Genomic DNA, 22090 nt, shown 5'->3' with positions numbered 1-22090 from the left:
AAATTTAAGCAGTATTACACCTTAAAATAATAGCGCTGGCTCTTGCCCAGCATATGAAAGCTATATGCTTCATGACAGACAGATATTTTCCAGTATCTACTTACCATAAATCTCAAGATTTACCCTACCCCACTCCAGCCATTACCCCCTTTCCCATTTGCCTAACCTGCCCAAGGGCCATCTCAGTGCCCTGTAAAGCAATCTTTGTTGCAGACCCACTGCATGACTGGAGTGTGATGCACACAAGTGACCAAGGCATGGCCCTGTTCACAAGGAGCTTCCAGACCGATAGCAGAAATGGACACAGAAGTAAACAACTGCACCACTGATAGGCTTCTGCCAACAGGAGTGGAGCTTGAGGGCCGGGAAGCCTTCCCAGAGGCACTGGAGCTTGTTTTAACATGATGTGCATGCCGGGTCCGGGCGGGGCGTTTCTAGCGGAGGAGAAAGCATGCTGTGCTCTGAGAACTAAAAGTCATAGTTGCTCCACTTGGCACCATGTATAAGGCACATGAAAGATGGCACTGGAGGGGCATGCAGGGGCCCGAGCTGGGCAGACTGTGTATGCCACAATAGTTTGTTGTAGGTTACAAAGAACCAGTGCAGAGTGGATGAAGCTTAGGCTATTTGGTTAGTAATTTGGCTGCATTGACAAGATATGGAAAACAGGAGATTGGGACTTTCCGTGATTTTTATCCTCAAGGTGCTTAATCGATGAGGTTGGGATAGCCGGAGGGGCCCTCATTTGCTTGCCTGGTGCTCAAGCCTGAGGTCCTGGTCTTTAATAGTCAGGGAGGTGTGTGTGGAGGCAGGGTGTGAGCTCCCTCCAAGGAAAGCTGTTGCGTGAAAAGAGGCCCAGGATGAGCGTTGGGGAGTATCCACATACAACTTGATATTCCTGAGGTCTCAGTTCTTTATGGGAGAGCCCATGCACCCTTCCACACTTGGAATTCTTTGCAAAGTGAGTGGTATTCGAGCTTCTTTAGTCTTGCTACTCCCACCAGCTGTATTGGCATCACCAGGGAGCTTGTTAGAAATGCAGGTTCTTGAGGTGCAGCTCACACCTACCCAATCAGACTATATTTTAACCAGATCCCAGGCAATCCCTGTGCACATGAAGTGCTAGAACACTGCTCTGCGGTAAAACGACTTTGCTAACCATGGAAGAGGGTGATTTTTTTCCCCTTCTCCTTTTGTGTTTTTTTGTAGGACCTATTTACCTTTTAGAATTTTTTCAGAATTACAGACTGCAGAATATATACAGTGTCAATGCATTAGCAATTAATAAGTGATGTTTGGCTAGAACACATAGTTGTCTCCACGCAAATGCCATTTCTTACATTGAGACGGCACATGTCTGGTTAGGGTTTGGGCTCACTTGTGAGGAGCCATGCAGCAGGCAGGCATGCTCCCAGGACGTTGGTTGCTGAGGTCTCAAACTGCTGCCCAGCATAGCGGATGGCACGGTGACAAAGTCTCCCTGTGCACCCTCACATTGCCTGCAGTAATCTATCACACTTTTTGTCCCCTAAAGACCTAGTTTGGGGGGCACTCATGTCTCCGTTTGTGCTGATGCTCGCTGCATCCCCAGGTGGCACTTACTTAATATAATTGTCATTGCTCTTTAATATTATCTCATTCCACATCAGCTGCACAAAAATTTGAGGTTAATTACAACAAATGTTTTCTCCATCATTATTATTGAGAGCTGTTTAATAGTTTATTTGGTGTGTGAAGATTCACATCTAGATTGAGGCTTATACATCTTCATTTAAGGAAAGCTTTTTCGGGCCGGGCGCGGTAGCTCACACCTGTAATCCCAACACTTTGGGAGGCTGAGGCGGGCGGATCACAAGGTCAGGAGATCAAGACTATCCTGGCCAACATGGTGAAAACCCATCTCTACTAAAAATACAAAAATTAGCTGGGCATGGTGGCGGGCACCTGTAGTCCCAGCTACTCGGGAGGCTGAGGCAAGAGAATTGCTTGAACCCAGGATGCAGAGGTTGCAGTGAGCTGAGATCGCGCCACCACATTCCAGCCTGGACGACAGAGTGAGACTCTGTCTCAAAAAAAAAAAAAAAAAAGCTTTTCAGGTTGGAAAAATATCAACAGCAGACATACAAAAGCATGAAAAATGACACTAAGAATGTAAGCAACTGGAAACAAAAATTATAATGGTGCATAGTGAGCTGAAGATTCATTTTTAAATGTGAACTCCACTTTCAATTTATAAGTGATTACCAACAGCCTCATCAGGGTTTCTGGAATTAAATGTTTTATTATTTTCTCCCAAAGTTAGTCCTCAAACATTAGTATTTCTTGTGTCCTTTTGATTTGAATATTTGTTTTTAACTAAACACAAGGGTATCAGCTCTATAAGTCAGTTAATATGTTTATGCTTTTAGTTAATCAAAAGTGATTCATAATTTCAGTTTTTGGTATCAGGTAATGTTGCAGAAATGAGGTTCACTGTGAAACTTCTTCTTTTTTTTTTAATCATTTTATTGTTTCTTTGAGTATATGTGAGTGTACACTACGCAAAATGACCCTATGTTTCCTACATTATAGAGAGAGGAAAATGAAACAAGTTCAAGAAAATTTGTGGAAAATAAATTCTGCATCTAGTTATTCATTATCAGGTATGAGATTACAGGCATGAGCCACTGTGCCTGGTGACCTCATTTGAACTCACTTACCTCTGTGAGGACCCTGTTTCCAAAGAAGGTCAACATTCTGAGGTGTCATTGTCAGGTATGAGGTAAACACACTGAGAATACCACATTTTGGCAACTCAAGACAGGACTATTTTCCAAACATGTAACCCTGGGAAGAAGGTAACCTATCATAGTGTTTGTTAAGAAGTCAAGCAACCAAGAAATGTTAATTGAAGGCCTGTTTTGTACAAGGTTGCGTGGAAAAGACACACTAGTGTAAGACATGGACAGTGGCCCTGAGTGATGTGCAGCCGGTTTAGGCGAATTAAGATTTACATACTTGAAAAGGGACAAACAAGTCTGGACATGGTGACTCATACCTGTAATCCCAGCACTGAGGGAGGTGGAGGCAGGAGGATCCCTTGAGGCCAGGAGTTCACAACCAGCCTGGGCAACATGGGAAAACCCCTGTCTCTACAAAAGTTAAAAAAAATTAGCCATGTGTGGCGGCATGGCTATAGTCCCAACTACTCACAGGGGCTGGGGTGGGAGAATCGCTTGAGCCCAGGAGATCAAAGCTGCAGAGATTGCGCCGCTGCACTCCAGCCTGGCTGGCAAAGCGAGACCCTATCTCAAAAAAAAAAAAAAGAAAGGAGCAAACAACACAGACACAAGATTCCATGGAAAAGGGAGTGGTCTAAGTATTCAGACTGTAGGAATTCAGAAAGTGGAGAGGCTGATTATTATGGGGGTGCTTCATCCTGCAGAGATGAGGGAAAGAAGGTGCTGGCTGCCTAGAGCCTGGGAAGAATCAAAGATTTCCAAGGATATAGGGAAAAAGCGTGAAGGATGAGCAAATAGACACCAGTGCTGAACCCCCTGAAAACTGGGAAGATACTAGATTGACCTATTTGGAAAACCAAACAGATGTGGCTGTTATTGACAGGTGTTTTTTTGTTTTTGTTTTGTTTTGAGACAGAGTCTCGCTCAGTCGCCCAGGCTGGAGTGCCATGAGTTGATCTTGGCTCCCTGCAACCTCCGCTTCCAGGTTCAAGCAGTTCTCCTACCGCAGCCTCCCAAGTAACTGGGATTACAGGCATGAGCCACCACGCCCAGCTAATTTTTTGTATTTTTAGTAGAGATGGGGCTTCACCATGTTGGCCAGGCTGGTCTCGAACTCCTGAGCTCAGATGATCCACTTGCCTCAGCTTCCCAGGGTGTTGAGATTACAGGCATGAGCCACTGTGCCTGGCCGACAAGTGGTTTAAATTGGATTCTCCATTTCCCGCCTAATAGAAAGTCAGAAGCATAGGGCAAAAGTAAAGGAAGGACCCTGTGTTCTGCTGGTTAAATATTACAGAGGTCTGACTCCATGGCTATTACAGGAGAGGTGCATTTTCTTCTATGTAAAGTCTCTTAATGTGTCCCCTGTGCCTTTACCCCATGATTATTTCGCACATTTTTCTCCAGGGTCACAGGGACTGGGAGAAACATACACCCATAAAACAATGTCATCTAGAGGCAAAGACTTGCAATGCTCAAGCATGCGCCCTGTCGAGGTGGGGCAGGGTGTGTAGGAACAACACTCTACTAATTATTACAGAGCCTGCCCTGAGCTCTCTGTAGAAGTCCTTCGATATCCAGTCTAACACACACAGTAACTTAAGAGAGGATTTTTAAAAATCAAAAGGCCCTCAGCTTTGTATTGGATTTAACCCGGCTGAGATCCCTGAGATCCAAATATAATAACATGTCCTTTTTGGATGAATCAGACACAAGGAAAAATCTCCAGTGTGTGTCCAGCTTTAGAGATGTAGTAATGGATTCCAGAGTTCACACTGGTGGGCCAGCCAAGACTTTTAATGCTGATGTGGGCTTCATTCTTTCTATAAACTCCCTTTCTTCTTGACAGTGTGTGGGCCCAGGGGTTCCAAACATGGGTACCTGCCGTACATTGATCTGTGTAACTGGGGAAAATACACATTCTGTGGCACCCATGTGTCAGGATATAGGGGCATCACCGTAATATAGCCCTTTTTCTCTTGATTACAGTTTTTTCTTTCTGTGATCACACAATTGTTTTATCCTCGCTTAAAAATTTCATTTTAAGAAGTCTTTGGGGTATAGTGCAGCACTCAGAATAACAGAAAAGTCAGGTGTCTGGTGGTTTGTTTGCATGTTTAATAGACTTGAAGATAAAATCTCTAAACATTTATTTTGCAAGTTGTTTTTCTGAGAGTTGAGGGGAAACTTTTGCCCTTTGGTCTCCCTGAGGAATTCTAGGATTTCACAGGTAGGCGTGTGTTTTGGACTGCAGGCTGAATGTGGTTGGCAGGGTGGCATGAGGAGGGCACATATTTTAAGCGTTCTTAGGGCAGGTCCATGATCGCTTACCTGCCATTCCAAAGTCCCCAAAGCCCTGAAAACCAAAGACATCTTTGTAGGTTTGTAGGAAATTGATTTGAGAGCAAAACCTGATGTGAACAGATTTGAGAGTATTCTAGGCATCATGTATAACACTTCATTCAACCCTTTGTGCCTCTTGCTGCACAGATATTAACGTTCACTTATGGGCCCTCCCCCAGCCCCTACTGGGGATGCTATGCAATAATTGGAATAATCAAAATAATAATAATAATAATATTTGGAATAATCACTGAGTCATTGTATTAGTCCATTTTCATGCTGCTGGTAAAGATATACCCAAGACTGGGTCATTTATAAAGAAAAAGAGGTTTAATGTACTCAATTCCACATGGCTGGGGAGGCCTCACAATCATGGTAGAAGGCAAAAGGCACATCTTACATGGCGGCAGACAAGAGAGAAATGAAAGCCAAGGGAAAGGGGAAACCCTGTATAAAATCATCAGATCTCTTGAGACTTATTCACTATCACAAGGATGGGTAAAACTGCCCCCTCCCCATTCAATTATCTCCCACTGGGTCCCTCCCACAACACATGGGAATTTTAGGAGCTACAATTTAAGATGACATTTGGGTGGGAACACAGCCAAACCATACCAATCATCTTTCTAAAGTGAGAAAAAAAGTCAGAATTCTGTAACACATTTGTTCCCAAGGGTTTCCAAAAAAGGCTGGCTTTAATGGAGTATTAGTTTGCTATGGCTGCCATGACAAAGCCCTGTGAACTAGGTGGCTAACAACAGAAATTTATTTACTATCAGCTTTGGAGTCCAGAAATCTGAAATTAAGAGTCAGCAGGATTCTGCTGTCTCTGAGCCCTACAGGAATATCCTGTCTTGCTCTTCTAGCTTGTGAGGTTTGCCAGCAGTGCTCTGTGTTCCTTGGCCTGTAAATGACCATCTTCTTGTTGTGTCTTCACATCATCTTTCCTCTGTGCCTGTTTGTTTCTGTGTCTACCTTTCCCCTGTTCATAAGAACACCAGTCATATTGGATCAGGGCTCAACCTAATGACCTCATTTCATTCATTCATTCATTCATACTTTTAAAAATGTTTTTTTCTTTTTTTTTCTTCATTTCTCCCTCCCTTCCCCCCTTCTCCTTCCCCTTCCTCCCTCCTTCTCTCCCTCTCTCCCTCCGTTCCTCCCTCCCTCCCTCCTTTCCTTCCTCAGGGTCTTGCTCTGTCACCTAAGCTGGAGTACAGTGGCATGATCATGGCTCACTACAGCCTCAACCTCCCTGGCCTAAGCAATCCTCTCACCTCAGCCTCTTGAGTAGCTGGGACCATGGGTGTGTGCCACCATGCCTGGCTCAGTTTAAAAAAAAAAAAAATTCGTGGAGATAGTGTCTCACTATGTTGCCCAGGCTGGTTTCAAACTCCTGAGGTCAAGGGATCCTCCTGGTCTCAGCCTCCCAAAGGGGTGAGATTACAGGCATGAGCCACTGCCTGGTGACCTCATTTGAACTCGATTACCTCTGTGAAGACCCTGTTTCCAAAGAAGGTCACATTCTGAAATACTGGGAGGACATAGTTCCCCATCTTATGAGATAGAGAATGGGTCAAGATGAGCTGTTCCATTCTTTGTTTGTGTTCAGGCCAGTGCCAAGTTCAAGATCTTTGCTTCAGGGCTTTCCTGGTGCCCCTGGGAATGTATGTCAGGAACAGCTGTGTCACTGAATGGGTGTCACCTGGGGCTGCCTGTTTAGATATTAGAAGCTGCCACATCCCTTGTTAACTCCATGTTAGGGAGGAATCCCTTCCCTCTGACAATTTTGCCTGTGAGAATCAAGTCAGATTTTGCATGTGAACTGAGCTGAGTGTAGAGTAAGTTCCCAAGATACTTCTGGCACCATATTTACTCCCCCACTGAGAAGCCTAGAATGTGTTCAAAGATTGTACAGGAAGGGCTTAGGACAGTGCTCGGCTCATACAAACACTCAGTGGCAAAGAGGTTGATGCTTAAGTACACAGGAAGTGTTTACCAGTGCACGTAATTGTACACCAGTGAGCTCCACCATGCAATTTACCGTCTGTCCGGTACACTGACCCTGTGAGGCCCACTCTCGGTGTGGCACTGCTAACAGGTTTTATTGTTGCTTACTCATTTGAATAGTGTCTCCTTTGGCTAGACCTTTGTCCTGAGCACTGGACACACATAGGTGCTCAGCGGCGTCCCTCTCTGCAATGCAAAAGGAATACCGTGTGCCTGTGTATGCCCAGCTCTAGTCCTGGCATCCCAGGAGCATACGATGACAGAAGAAGTGAAGTCCTGGGAACCAATGACTGCCAGAATTAATTAAAAGTAAGCATCTTTTTTTCCCTGGTTAGTTAATCCAGGCTGAATTCCCTGAGTAGTTCCTGCCATTAGAACTTGCTCTCTTTTTCAGTTACACACAGCTCAGTGTTGCCTCCATTTTGACATCATGATCATAGTTCCTGGGCTTGGCCAGAACTGTTTTCTTTTTGATCGCAAGGACATGGGTGAGACTGGTCAAGGAATTGACTTTCAGGGTTCCAAGGGAATAATTAGTTCAGAAGTCTGTCCCTATACTTGTTTTCCAGTGCAATCTGTGTCTCTGTGGGTGTTTTTTTTTTTTTAAGGCTGTGTACTTTATAAATTGGAAATAGAAGGAGCCAATTTATTACAAAAAGAATAAAATATAATTAAACAATTAAAAGTATGTGTTTATAGCCGGGCGTGGTGGCTCACATCTGCAATCCCAGCTACTTGGGAGGCTGAGGCAGGAGAATCGCTTGAACCTGGGAGGCAGAGGTTGCAGTGAACCGAGATTGTGCCACTGCACTCCAGCCTGGGCGAGAGAGTGAGACTCCATCTCAAAAATAAATAAAAATAAAAATAAAAATGTGTCTTTGGCCAAGTGTAGTGGCTCACACCTGTGATCCCAGCAGTTTGGGAGCCAGAGGCAGGAAGATCGCCTGAGGCTAGGAGTTTGAGACCAACCTGGGCAACATAGTGAGACCTCGTCTCTACAAAAAATTTTTGAAATTTAGCCAGGCATGATGGTGCATGTCTGTAGTCCCAGCTACTCAGGAGGCTGAGGTGGGAGGATTGTTTGAGCCTAGGAGGTTGAGGCTGCAGTGAGCCATGATCTTGCCACTGCACTCCAGCCTGGGTGACAGGGTCTTACCCTGTCTCAAAAAAAAAAAAAAAAAGAAAAAAAAAGAGAATGTTTTATGAAGTGCTGGTTGGCTTAACGTTTCTTCTTCTAACCATGAGGGAAGTAGGTGGGCTGTTCTGGTCACTCAGTGTCCTCCCAGACTCACTCTTGAGAGGAAACATTCACTGACTGACGTGATCATATCTTGGAATTTTTTTCTTTGCCTCTTGGTCTCACAGCCATTCCTTTTCTTTTACACATCCATGAAAGGGAGGCTGTAAGATCCTCCTTGTCAGGGTTGTTGTAGGGATGAGCGATGATGTCTCTGAGGCACCAGGCACGGTGCTGGCACCCAGAAGCTGCTTAATGATCCTGGAAGTTATGACCATTGCTCATAGTTTTTCCTGCATTTCAGATCATCCTTAAATAATTGTCATTGGCTGGGCGCTGCAGCTCACGCTTGTAATCCCAGCACTTTGGGAGGCCACGGTGGATGGATCACCTGAGGTCATGAGTTCAAGACTAGCCTAACCAACATGGAGAAACCCTGTCTCTACTAAAAATACAAAATTAGCCTGGCGTACAGGCGCATGACTATAATCCCAGCTACTCGGGGGGCTGAGGTAAGAGAATCGCTTGAACCTGGGAGGCAGAGGTTGTGGTGAGCCAAGATTCTGCCATTGCACTCCAACTTGGGCACCAAGAGCGAAACTCCATCTCAAATAATAATAACAACAACAACAATAATAATTGTCATTTATCAGCTTCTTTGAGCTCTTAATATATATAGCCAAGTTTCACAAAGGTACAATCTGCATTAGAAACACTGTTGTCCGATTTTGGTTCCTCTGGAGGAGGGGTAGGCGGCCTCTTTGTGGGCAGGGTCTGTGTCTGTTTACCTCTATTCCCCGCCCCACACTTTGGTGCCCACCACAGTCCGTTGTGTATGGTGGACACTCCTTGACTATTCGAGGAATAAAATCAATTGTGAAACAGTTTCCAAAAAGGGAACAGTTTTTGTTTCCCTCTTTCCTTATAGCCTTATGAGTTGCTATCTCTCTTGGCTCTATTATTAATAGCATAAAAAAAAGAGCTGTTTTCTTAACCTCTGGTAGTTGCACATATATGGAGAAAAGGCACAGTAGAATATGCTGGCAATAAAGACAAGTCACAGATTGTCATTTTCTTTGGTGACTGAATGGATATTTCAGTAATTTATAGGTGAAACTTTCCTTTTTGTAACTTCCACTGAACAACATTTTTACTACCAAAAGATAAGGGAACAAAATTTTTTAACAAACTATTTAAGCTTAAATATTTAAATATTTTTATTAGTCACCACATATTAACAAAGTACATATTTTATTAGCACATATTTTATTAGTCAACACATGTATACACAGCTCTGATGATCTCTATGTAGATGCCTACATAGATAGCTCTATAGTTATCATCAGAGCTCTGTATATATGTGTTAGAGATAGATGCACATACAGTTGCTCCCTGGCTCCCAGGGGTCTCTGTGACCCAAGGTTGGGACCCTCAAGTGACTAGTTATGGATGGCAAGGGGGCTGCAAGGCCAGAGTTGGTCCTGGCTAGAGATTTCAAGACTTGAGTGGCTGGGAAGGTTTTAGAATGCAGGTAAACCACTAGTTGCTCCAAACAACAAAACCATCATAACGGAAGTATCCAAAAGTGTGTTTTTCCGGCAGCTTCAGAGACTATGCCTGAGCAATAAAGTTTAATGTATTTTTTAGCTGCTTAGGTGAAGAATGCATTTGACTGTAATCTAAACCATTAATCTCTTATATTTGCTGGAAAATTGTACATACTTAATAGTGGCTCATTGCCAGTATTGATGATTAGTGATGTATTTTAAAATACGCTTCTGCCTTTCAGTAAATCTTGGGCTGAAAGATATGTACATTTTGTTTTCAAAAATTTTCAGTAGTCATCTACTTAAGTCAATTTTCTGGGCAAACAAAATATTTGAAGTCCTTTAGGGTTTGTTACTGAGATGTGGGCTGGCCATGAAATTACAGGGTTCAGTACCTCATTGAAGTGTAACTATTATTAGTTTTTTTGTACCTTTTTTATACTCATAAAAGTAGTACTTGCTCACAGTAGAAACTTAATACAAACCATAAATGACAAAATAATTTGTAAACATCATCTAGAGAGAATGACTATTAACATTTTAGCCTTCTTTTCTTTAATTACTTTCATATATATGTATATTTGAATTAATCACATTTTTAGATGCTGCTTATTTCTTAATGTTATGATTTTCTCTTATGTTAAAATATTATTAGAAAACATGGTTTTCGTGGTTTATAATATTCTAGTATATGATTGTACCATAATTTATTTAATTGTTTCCCAATTATTGGCCTGGAAGTTTGCTTCTAATTTTTTCTTATTATATATGATGCTGTAATGAGTATCTTTTACCAGTAAATATTTTCCTGCCTCTCTGGTAAAGATTCCTTCTTTGGGATTCCTTCTTTGGGATTAATCCTTAGAAATAAATTTGATGAATCAAAGGGGGTCCACCCTTTGAATGCTTCTGATACTTTTGCCATGTTGTTTCCCAGAAAAGTTGTAATAATTATTCCTTCCAGTAGTAGAGTGTTAAATGTCTGCCTCTCTTTCGAAAGTATTACCTTTTTTTCAATCTTTGACAAATTGTTAGATAAAAACTTCAGTTTCAGTATTATTGCATGTATTCATGTATATTTTTCTTCTCACACATTCTAGATTTTTTCTATATTGTTTATAAATGTTTTGTAAGTGTTAATTGCTTTATTGAGGATATACATTATTATGTAACACTTGATGGTAACAGTAGAAGTGGAAAAGAATGAGGAAACCTTCAACAAAACAAGTTGTCATTAACAAACTGGGTTTTGCAGTGCAACTTTCTCTGGGTTAGCTACATCTTCAGTGTGTCAGGTAGTCAAAAGAAATTTGCTGTATGGTGCTGTGAAATATGCTGCATCCATGAGCCCTCTGCTCTTTACCCATAGGGAGCAGACACAGTCTTTTTGCAAGCTGTCCCAGTGCCATATTGAGCATCTTCCTTTTACCGCAAAGAATTATTGCTTCCTTTGGTTAAGGTTTGGATGCCCCTCAGGAGGCACAGTTGAAAAATGAAGACCTTCCTCGTTGTTCTTCTGATATCCAAGTATCTTGCAAGAACACCTCTATAGCAGGTAGACAAGGCAGGGTGTCATTGCAATCTGGCTGCAGACTGAGTGTAATCCCCTTTGACGTTTTGCCCCTTGGAGGCAACTCCTGCCCTCCCCTCTCCCCTTACGACCCTGCCCCCTTAAAATATGTGGAGCTCAGCAGACTGTTTATGCTGATAAAAATGAGCAAATAATAGGCGTGAAAGAACATGGAACACTTCAGTGAATCAAATGGAGAGGGTTAAGCATTACCCCAGTAATGACTGGGCGGGAGGACTGTCCTTGTGGAGTGTGTCCCAAAAGGGGTGAGCAATGGAGCAAACCCAGAAAATCTCATTCTCAACTCTCCCTGACAGATGACCTCGTCTGCACTGTCTTTTGCTTCATGGTGATGAAGGTGGAATAAAGACCCTTGAATAATACTTCCATCTCTGAATTCTTTAAACCCACTTGAGATCAGTGCAGTCCTGCAGTCTCTCGATTAGAACTGGAGCAGAGACCCAGAGGAGAGAACTGAATTTTCAGCACTGGATTCCATGTTGAGAATGAAAGAGACAATAATTGAAAAGCTTTTCTTTTGGAAATTTTGCAAAATCAGAGTGGGTTTTTGACAAGGATTTCTTGGTGACCTCTCCTGAGAGAGCAGGTGCCTGAAGATTTCCTGCTGAGTATCTTGGCATCTGTCAGACTCCTTATGACTTCATTTTAGTTCAGGGAGTCTGTTTCCTAGCCATTGATTTCATGCACAGTTCCTGGCATGTCTCATATCTCTAAAGCGATGTCACCCTTGTATTTTTTTTTTTCAGATGTAATCTTTTATGTGACAGTGAGGTGTCTTACTTGTAAGTAAACAGCTATAACCTCCCAAGTGGCTTTTCTTCTGGATTTTATTTACTCCGTGAAAAACACTGAGGAACCTGAGATCCTTCCGGGTGCATTTTGGTGTCTGCCCAACCTTGACGTGGATTTGGAGGCCAGGCTCAAGGCTCAAAATTCTTGTTGGAATAGCACTAAATCATTAGGATCCCCTGAGGACAGACAGTTCCGGCCATCATTATTTGGTAGGCCCTTGCGCACTTACACACAAATGCATCGTCATGAACGTGGAGCAGAAGAGATTCTAGGGCTCCGTGTGTAACGGCATAATTTGTCAAGAGGCCCAAGACCTGGAGCTGGCGTGGACTCCCTCTCCTCCTGACCCAACCCACCTACCTGCCAAGACCTGGAGTTGGCATGGACTCCCTCTCCTCCTGACCCAACCCACCTACCTGCCAAGACCTGGAGTTGGCATGGACTCCCTCTCCTCCTGACCCAACCCACCTACCTGCCACATCAGTTGGCCACCTTGTTCTTTTGAGTCCACCTTTGGATGAGCAGTCAATCCTTTTTGATTTATGCCACCTCTCCATTCAGAGCTTTCTTATTCTTGGGCACAGAGGCCTTCCAACGGGTCTCGCTGCTTGCTGTCTTACCTCCTTCTAATGAATATGATCATGATTCTTCTGTATTTAGACAACTCCACAATGAGGATGATGATGGTGGCAGCTAACATTTATGAATGTATGTATGTATTTAGAGACGGATTCTGACTCTGTTGCCCAGGTGCAGTAATCTTGGCTCACTGCAACCTCCGCCTCCTGGATTCAAGCGATTCTCATGCTTCAGCTCCCCAAGTAGCTGGGACTACAGATGCATGCCACCACACCCAGCTAATTTTTGTATTTTTAGTAGAGACAAGGTTTTACCATGTTGGCCAGGCTGGTCCAGAACTTCTGACCTCAAGTGATCTGCCCACCTTGGCCTCCCAAAGTGCTGAGATTACAGGCGCCTGCTTCCACGCCCAGCCAGCAACTAACATTTATTAAGTGCTGACTATACTCCTGTCAAGCACTATTATAATTTGTCTTTCCAATGGCCTTTTTATAAGGGAAGTACCACTATTATACCCATTATGTAGATGGTAAAACTGAGGCACAGAAAGGCTATGTAAGTTTCCCAAAGTCATGTACTAATTGATGAAGAGCCAGGGTTTGAGCTCTGCAGGAATAGCAGACTCCTTGTGGCCATTGAGCCGGGACTCCCTCTCCAGCTGCCTTTTCTGACTGCAGCCATGCCAGGCTTTTTAATGTTCGGAACCCCAACTCCAGCCAATCACTGGACCTCTGCCTGTGATCTTTCTGCCTCGTGCCTCCCGGTTCTGTGTGTGCCTTCAGACTCCTATCTGGCAGTGGTATCTGGATGGACCAGTGCATAGAAATCACATGAGACACTCCATAAATGTAGACTCCTAGGTCCTGACCCTGGAGATTCTGATTAGCAGATCTGAGGTAGGGCCAGGTGCCCGGATTTGCACAGGAAGTCAGGGACCCCTGCTGCTGACTGCTGTTTTCCCGGATGCTTGGCACACTCTGTCACAATCATGTTTTTCATTCCTCTGTGCTCCATTCAAATGGGTAGGGACAGTGTCTTTTGTTTCTGGAACCTGTCTCTTTTCTTGGCATATAGTAGGCACTCAGGAAATAGAAGGTTGCTTGAATCCTAGTACCAGTTTACTGTCTCCTTGGAAAGGCTGAAAGGAAGAATATGATGTCTAAGCAGCTTCACTAAGAGAAAACAAAAAGTTTGTAAAATAGAATTTGCCTTCTAATCTACGTGTTCTCGCACAGCATTGAGCTTCCTAGGGAGTCATATTCATGCTAGCCCTGAGTTGTATCAACAGCAGCCCCTAGAATGGTAACTTGATGCCACGAATGAATTCTGGTGAGCTTCATTGTGAGTAAGATTCCCAGTGTGACCATCTCTACCCAGATCCTGTGGGACCTCCATATGAATAATGAGGAGGCGTGGAATATGTAGCACGCTGCAGTTGCCTGGCACCCAGTGTGTACTGTGAGGTAATCAGTGTCAAATCAGTCATTGTAGCAAGAGTTTGGAGTCAAAAGGAGCAACAGAGAACCTCAAACATCTCCTAAGAGAGGAAGCAGAGAACAGTTACCTTGGCTGTCATTTATGGGGCTTTTGTATTGTATGTTTGGAATGGTGCTGGGTACTAGTATTAATACATGATTTTCTCTGGTCTTTGCAAAACCTGCCTGAGTTAGGAATTGTCATTCCCATTTCATTCATGAGCAGGCTGAAGTTAAGAGTAGTTAAGTACCAGCTGAAAGGGAGGAGGAGCCTGAGAGCAATCTGGGCACCCGTTTCCCCCCTCCTCTTATTGATGAATAAATGAATGAGACAGGGTCTGACTCTGTCGCCCATCCTGGAGTGCAGTGGCACCATCTCGGCCCACTGCAGCCTCCACCTCCCAGGCTCAAGCAATCCTCCCACCTCAGCCTCTATAGTGACTGTGACTACAGGTGCATGACACCACACGCAGCTAAAATTTTTTTATTTTTTTGTAGAGATAGGGTTTCGCCATGTTGCTCAGGCTGGTCTTGAACCCCTGGGTTCAAGCGATCTGCCTGCCTCAGCTTCCCAAATGGTTGAGACTGCAGGCATAAGCCACTGCGCCCAGCCCTCTCCTTCCCTTGAGCTTACATTCTCCTGTCCTGTAGCCAGCTCCAAGACGTTGGCCTTTGGTTCTGTCTTCAGGCTGAACTCTATTTCAGGAAGTTTCTTAGTCGATCTTTCATAGTTGATCATACCTTAGTACCTACCTGGATGAGCACTCAAGATGTTAGGTATTCCCACCTGACTTCTTTATTACTGCTGGAAGACATGGTGTCCCACACCCAAGGATCCCACCCACAGTCCCCAGCTGCATGTGTCAATTACTGTGAGCTATTCAAGGGATACAGACTGAGGTAAATGAACCACCAGTGGAAGAATGTGGATGTTTTATTACAGGAAATGCTTAACTCTTTATTGCAGTTATGTAATAGCCGGCAATCATGATAGCTGAGAGGCATAAAAATGAGAGGTAGCAGCAGAGTTTATGGCATTCTTTATAACTGGGGATTCTGTATGTACATGTGTGTGCGTTCTGCACGCATCTCCACAGCACATTCTCTGGAGGTAACATGACCATCAGGCCTTGAGCTCTTTTATAAGCAACAGAGTGTGGCTGGACATTGAAAATTTAGTTTCTGTAGCTAGAAAATACTCTTTTCAAATGCCATCTAGAACAGTAGTTCTCTGAGTGTGGTTCCTGGGTCAGGAGCCTTGGCATCAGTGGGAACGTGTCAGGAATGCAGATTCTTGGGTTCTACCTTGGACTGAATTCAGATTTGGGAGCGGGGCCCAGTTATCTGTGTTTTAATCACCCCCTCCATCAGGTGAATCTGATATGCTGAAGGCTGAGCCTCACTCCCCTGGAAAGTGACTCCTGTAAAATGGCAGGTGTTGGGTCATGTGAACAGTGGCTGTTTTACCTCCACTAATTACCTAGACGCTAGGAATAAGAATATGGATAAGACCTCAACTAAATTTTCTAGCTGAATTTTGTAAAGTCTGAACAAAATCTGTGTGCCTTTTAATCTTTCTTGTAATCTTTTCAGAATCTGTCTTTAAAATTATATATATTTTTTGGCTTCTAAGTAAACATTATTGGCACTGGTTTTGATACGAACTTTACTCCAAGTGTATTGACTTAGTCGATATGTTAAAAAGGTTATTGCTTAGTTTGTGGAAATAATACAAGCTGAGACTTTAACTGATATTTGCATTTTCATTTAGGTTCCACTGTTTTCTCTTTTGAATGAAAAGTATAATCCTATTAAATCTGAAATATTTTCTTACAGTGATCCATACGTGAAACTTTCATTGTACGTAGCAGATGAGAATAGAGAACTTGCTTTGGTCCAGACAAAAACAATTAAAAAGGTAGGTGTCAATTTTAACCAAACTTCATTTAAGTCATAATTTAATCCAATTATGCACAGTCATGTGCTGCATAACGCCCTTTTGGGTCAAGGATGGAGTACTTACACAGTGATAGTCCCATGAGATTATAATGGAGCTGCCGTATACAAGTGCATCACTTTTATCTTTTTTCTTTTCTTTTCTTTTTTTGAGATGGAGTCTCGCTCTGTCGCCCAGGCTGGTGTGCAATGGCGCGATCTCAGCTCACTGCAACCTCCACCTCCTTGGTTGAAGTGATTCTCCTGCCTCAACCTCCCGAATAGCAGAGATTACAGGCTCCCGCCACCATGCCTGGCCAATTTTTTTTTTTTTTTTTTTAAGTAGAGATGGAGTTTCACCATGTTAGCCAGACTGGCCTTGAACTCCTGACCTCAGATGATCCACCTGCTTCGGCCTCCCAAAGTGCTGGGATTACAGGCATGAGCCACTGTGCCCAGCCCACTTTTTATCTTTTATACTGTATTTTCATTTTAAGCACCTTTCAGTATTAAATCTAGAAGTTTTCCAAGACTTTTCAGTACTAACCCAAGATAGCGATTCAGGTTTTTACTTAAGTGCCTACAAAAACAGTATCCTAAAAATGTCATAAGTTGTAACATTTTTTCTTGCACAGAATACAGCAAAAACAAGGATTTGTTTTTGTCTTTGTATGTTTCACAAAGAAACTTAAAGTAATTTAAAATACATTTAATGAAATGGAGCTGTTTGTGGAATTGGTAGGCACATGAGGAATTGAAACTTGAAAACAACTACTTGTTTTGAAACTTGAAACAACTACTTCTAAAGGAAGCAAAATACTTGGTTAGCTACATGGAAACAGAGAAAATATATTAATAATAAAGCTATACATGTATGTATATATCTTATTTTCCTAATTTTTATGTACATGATTTCATTAAAAATTTGTTTCCATAGGTATGTCTTTTAGTTATTTTTTATTTATTTTGAGAGGGAGTGTCACTCTGTCACCCAGGCTGAAGTGCAGTGGCACAATCTCGGCTCACCGCAACCTTTGCCTCCCACGTTCAAGTGATTCTCCTGCCTCAGCTTCCTGAGTAGCTGGGATTATAAGTGTGCACCACTATGCCCGGCTAATTTTTGTATTTTTAGTAGAGGCGGGGTTTTGCCATGTTGGCCAGGCTGGTCTGGAACTCCTGACCCCAGGTGATCCGCCCGCCATAGCCTCCCAAGTGCTGGGAATACAGATGTGAGCCATCGTGCCTGGCTGATAAGTACGTCTTAATTTGCCTATCTGCATGTATTCATAGACATATGTAGTATATATATGTAAATATTTTTACCCTATATTTGGAGGCTTTATTGAAGATGCATGTTCTCTATTTAAAATACTTGGCTGGGTGTGGTGGCTGGTGGCTCTAATTCTAGCACTTTTGGAGGCCGAGGCTGGCAGATCAATTGAGCCTGGGAGGTTGAGATTGCAGTGAGCCATAATCATGCCACTGCTCTCCAGACTGGGCGACAGAATGAGACCCTGTCTCAAAAAAAAAAAAAAAACCCAATAAAACAAAACAAACCCCTTTCATCTGTGCTTTAGTATTATTCATGGGTTACTATGATTTTTTTCCTTACCACCTTTAGAGGCAGGTGCTCAGGTAGTCTAACAGTTTGCTGAACATTTTCTGGACGGCATGAGTGCTTCAAAAAAATTGTAACTGTCTTGCTGCCATGCAGGCGGCCAGGTCCTTTTGTGTAAGGAACCATAACTGCAGTGTGTCCTCCACTTGGCATTGGGACTGGCATTAAAAATCTGTTTTGCAAACAGGAGCCAGTATTTTGATTAGCAGGGAGGATGCCTGTGAGGGACGGAGGCCATTGTTCCCTGTGTTAGGCGTTGTTGCTGGTTCAGTTTCTAGGCGAGTGGGGGCTGTCTAGAAGGCTCACCAGGAAGGCAGCTGGGAAACTTGATTGCCTGCTGGATACGGAGCCAGGACCAAAGCCGGTGGTGATTGGGGCTATTGCAATGTATTTCCTTAGAAAGGGAGGTCCTCCTTCTCCCTCCCTTTCCACGGTCGAGGGTGTAGCCCCGTAGCTGGGTTTGCTCTGCTTCTCCTGCTGCCCACCTCCTGGTTCGTATGCCTTTGCTGCATTCGTCATCCTCCTCTCCTTGTGGTGTTGTGACTGGTTGGTTCTTCGTTCGTTTTGTGCTCTCCTGTCTTGTTGCTTTCCTCGCCTGTCATTTCCCATGTGCATTTCCAGGAAGCTACCCTCCGGGACTGCAGCCTGAGGCAGGCCAGGCCTGCTGCTCCACTCCCCTCCCCTCGCTCATTACCATCCTTGGCTTCATTCACACAGGAGAAAAGCATGAACCCCATTATTTAGGATTGAATTCACTGTGGAGTTGTGGGTGGGGAAAGTGCTGAATTTTTTAAAAAGCCGGTTCAGTGTTGTGTGAGCTCTGTGTTTCCTATTTTTATGTTGCAATCTATTGATTTTTTTTCATCTCCCTGAACTGATCTATTAAAGGAAATAGATTGATGAAGATAAGTATCATTTTGACTAAAAATATCCGTCGCTGTTGGTGAAGTGATGATTTTTCAGTCTCCGATTTTTACATACAATTGTTAAGAGCTGTGTTTAAGAGGCTTATGCATGTGCAGATGCACAAACACACATGTACAGTCTTCCTTCCTAGAACGTGCGTCTTCTTAGTTTTGGGGGATATCTGGCAGTCCTTTCTTCCGTGCTGAGGACAAAGGTATCCTTGCCATCTCCTTGTGAGATGTATATTTAAGGAGACTGATAGAAAGATGAACAGATGGATGAATGAAGAGGAAGACTGAAGACAAGTAGTTTTTAACCTGGTTATTTTTAGAGAAAAAAAAATAATTCACTTTTGGTTTATATTTGGTCTTTTTTTTCTTGTTATAAAATCTGATCCTCAGTATTGCTCTCTATAAAATGTTAAGATTTCAATATTTATATAAACAATGAACATGTTCAACTTTCCCCCACCTGCTTCATGACTCTGCAAAACAGATTTGTAGCAGGTAGAGGGAAGTCAACAAAGTTCATTTCCTTCTTGGTAGAATAATCATATCAATGCTAATTTCTTGAAGGAATTTTTTATATTTTCACAATGACTCTTTCCAGGCCTCTGATGTTTTTCCTTCTGGTGATAGCAGTTTAAGGTTTCATATCTATGAAGCATCTGTTTCATAAATACATTCCCTTCCCCTCCAGTTTGGTTTATAGGCTAGTCTCAAATAATTGACTAAATGCTTCTCTTAGCTTTCTTTAATCAAAAAAATGTTTAAGCAAATATGTAGACTGTATTATACTAGTAACTGCTAATGTTTGAAAGCCTAAAAGATACTACAAGATAATTTCTTTTCCAGACGCTGAACCCAAAATGGAATGAAGAATTTTATTTCAGGGTAAGTTTTTCGTTGTTTGGTAATAATTGTTATTGATACGTCCAGGTTGACTATCACAGTCAGTTCATCTCGAGGAAAAGCTCTTAAATTTTTAATGAGAAATTCCTTTTAGGATGGAAAAATAGGTAGCCTCCTAATGTGTCCCAAAATTTGAAAGACTAGAAGTAGTGGTCACATAATCTGGACTTGTTTCATTGAGGAGTGTTTTGGAGATGTCAAAAGAAAATTATCCAAACACCATGTTTCATCTTTTGAACTCAAACCTCTCTTTAAGAAACAAGATAAAATGTCATTTATGGGAACGGTTTAATTCTTTGAGATGGGTTATGAAATATTTTAGAGTAAAACACTAGAGGCAACATGATTAAAAAGAAACATAAAACTTACCAATTATGTTCTAGTTAGGAAAATTTTGGTAATTGAAATATTGAGTGCATATATATGTGTATACTATAAAATTACTTCTGGAATCTAAATACGGTGGAATTAGGTAAGATTTCCTCAACCTTTTATATTTAATATTTAGAATAGGTATATGTCAAAATGACTGAAATATGTGAATTAGCAGAGATTTCTGCTTATTAAGCATTTGTGGTTGCTGTGTTTTACTACTGAAATTCTGGAAATATTAGACTGCTCAGCTATTTAATTGAAAGAAAGGGCTTTCTCTTCAAAACGAAGGTATCTTAATTGTATAGTGGTGATATTAAAAACTGCTTGCCTCCAGAAATAATCCAGGTCTTCTGATTAGTGCAGATTTCCAAAGGCCAATATTGCCATGAGGTCCATTATAATTGGTCCTGATTTCTTCCTCTCAATCGCAGTAGTATTTTTTGTGCTCCAAACTTAGACTACTACATACAGCATCTGCTTTCTATTATGTTCAGAGCTGAAATATGGCACGGGTATTTTCATACTTGGTGAAATCCTATGTACAGCCTCTACCAGATGTATTTGAAATTACCCTGTGGAGGACTGAAAAAAAAGCTAATAGGGGCTGATAGATGCTCTTGGCCTTTAGTTAACTCTCAAATACAGCTTTCCACTTGTGAACCTCTAAAGTGTTTAGACTCCTTTCAGTGGAACACTGGCCACAATTACATAAATGTTAGTACATCCCATACTTTTTTCAACTAATCTTGGCAGTAGGCACATTTAAGTTTTATTTTTGTTAGTTTTTCTTAAGGTTTTTTTTGTTTGTTTTGTTTTGTTTTTTGAGATGGAGTCTCACTTTGTCACCAGGCTGGAGTGCAGTGGCGCGATCTCAGCTCACTGCAACTTCTGCCTCCTGGGTTCAAGTGATTCTCCTGCCTCAGCCTCTCCTGAGTAGCTGGGACTATAGGCATGTACCACCACGCCCGGCTAATTTTTGTATTTTTAGTAGAGACAAGGTTTCACCACGTTGGCCAGGATGGTCTCGATCTCCTGACCTCGTGATCCACCCGCCTCGGCCTCCCAAAGTGCTGGGATTACAGGTTCTTAACATCTTTATATTTATTCATTTTATAAATCTTTATTGGGTGCCTACCATGTGCTAGCTCCTGCCTGTAGCCTGTGGTCGCATTAGTGAGCAGTGCGACCCTTCATAGAGCTTCTAAACAGAGAGCAACCTCCGTCTACTTGTTCTGTCGCTAGGCTGCAGGCAGACCACAGGACCAGAAGCACAAGTTGAGCTACCTGTGCCTGTATGGTCAAGTGTTATTTCATGGGTTCTCCACCATGAAGCAGCGAGGGCCTAGGTCACCTCTCTGGCTTTACCATTTAGAGCCTTAGTGACCCTGGAAAGGCCACCTGAGGACTCTCAGTCTCCCTGGGATCCTTTATCTCTTACATAGGAGAGAGAATGCTTACTTGGAAGGGTTGTTTCCAGGATTTGCATGCAATTATGTAAATGAGAACATGTAGCTCTATGTCACACACATGGTTGGTGCTTAGTAAATGATACCTGAGTTTGGAAGATGATATGGGCCATTTTGGTGAGGTTTTGGTAAAGAAAAGGAAGCAAAAAGATATTGAAAGCCCAGTACCTCTGACAGTGCCCCACAGTTCCAGGCCTGTCTCATGGTTCACAGCCTAGGCTCTGGAGACAGGCAGGACAGACCTAGTGCAGGTCCTGGTTGCCCTACACATTAGCTGTGGGCTCATGGGCAAGTTACTTCACTGAACCTCAGGGTCTCGGCTCCTCATTTATAAAATTGCGTGATAGTTATATACCATAGGATTGCTGTGAAGATTAAAGGAGATCATAGATTGTTGATATTCAGTAACAAGACAGTGCCTAAGAAATAAGCACACAGGCTGGGCACAGTGGCTCATGCCTGTAATCCCAGCACTTTGAGAGGCCAAGGCATGCAAATAGCTTGAGCCCAGGAGTTCAAAACCAGCCTGGGGAACATGGTGAAACCTCATCTCTACAAAAAAATACAAAAATTAGCCAGGCATGG

At 42.7% G+C, this 22090-nt stretch overlaps 1 protein-coding gene across 8 annotated transcripts in view; it reads left to right on the top strand.

The window, feature by feature from the left end:
• NEDD4L (neural precursor cell expressed, developmentally down-regulated 4-like, E3 ubiquitin protein ligase) overlaps positions 1–22090 on the top strand; it is a 385794-nt gene that overhangs the window by 196264 nt on the left and 167440 nt on the right. For all 8 annotated transcript variants that reach the window (XM_011971708.1, XM_011971705.1, XM_011971704.1 and 5 more), the window contains 2 exons: positions 16131–16212; positions 19608–19646. Coding sequence is in view for 2 of the 8 variants with exons in the window: in XM_011971705.1 (XP_011827095.1) it covers positions 16131–16212; positions 19608–19646 (121 nt within the window). In the remaining 6 variants the exon portion in view is untranslated. The remainder of the gene's footprint in view (positions 1–16130; positions 16213–19607; positions 19647–22090) is intronic.

The sequence above is a fragment of the Mandrillus leucophaeus genome, unplaced genomic scaffold (genome assembly GCF_000951045.1).
Source record: "Mandrillus leucophaeus isolate KB7577 unplaced genomic scaffold, Mleu.le_1.0 Scaffold124, whole genome shotgun sequence".
Taxonomy (NCBI): domain Eukaryota; kingdom Metazoa; phylum Chordata; class Mammalia; order Primates; family Cercopithecidae; genus Mandrillus; species Mandrillus leucophaeus.
This window is presented reverse-complemented; position numbering and strand designations above follow the sequence as displayed.